General features: G+C 43.5%; 1 protein-coding gene across 1 annotated transcript; it reads left to right on the top strand.

Moving 5' to 3' along the window:
• Positions 1 to 328: 328 nt before the first annotated feature.
• SARC_18101 (hypothetical protein) lies at positions 329 to 603 on the top strand (the record flags this gene model as incomplete). Its single annotated transcript, XM_014287816.1, has 1 exon — positions 329 to 603. A coding segment is annotated over one exon (275 nt), but the record flags the coding sequence as incomplete, so codon positions are not given.
• Positions 604 to 627: the final 24 nt, after the last annotated feature.

Below are 627 nucleotides of genomic sequence, written 5' to 3'. Positions count from 1 at the left end.
TATATAGTGTCGTGTGTGTGTATATGTGTATATATGCAATATATATATATATATATATACATATATATATATATATGTATGTATGTATGTATGTATGTATGTATATATATATACATATGTATGTATGTGTACATGTTTGTATATTTATATATATATGTGTGTGTGTGTGTGTGTGTGTGTGTGCCCACTCCGACAGTTTCTTGTTGCAACAGTTAAACAGTACGTATGCATCCGATCTTATTCTTATCGTAACGACAAGCAATATCTCATGCGTTAATTCCTATGGAACAAATCCTTGGCTTACCCATACACATCTCTCCTTGCACAGGATACCACCCACAGCAACCGTATCCGTTAGACCTTCAGGCGTATGCCTCCAACCTCGTGCCAGACAACCACTACGCAGCATTTAACAAGCGGCACCTACGCACACAGTTCCCAGACCCCCGCGATACACACGCACAACATTTACGCACACAGTACACGCGCGCGCTAGAGGGACAGTCACAGCACACACAGCCATACCACATGCTCACTTCACAGCAGCCAGCACATACGGCGAGTGCACGGTACACGCACCCACGCACCCACGCCATCACACAGGTACATGGGTGGTGCATATGTATG

Source organism: Sphaeroforma arctica (genome assembly GCF_001186125.1).
Source record: "Sphaeroforma arctica JP610 unplaced genomic scaffold supercont1.13810, whole genome shotgun sequence".
NCBI lineage: Eukaryota > Ichthyosporea > Ichthyophonida > Sphaeroforma > Sphaeroforma arctica.
Note: the sequence above shows the minus strand (reverse complement) of the source record. Positions and strands in the feature narration are given on the sequence as shown.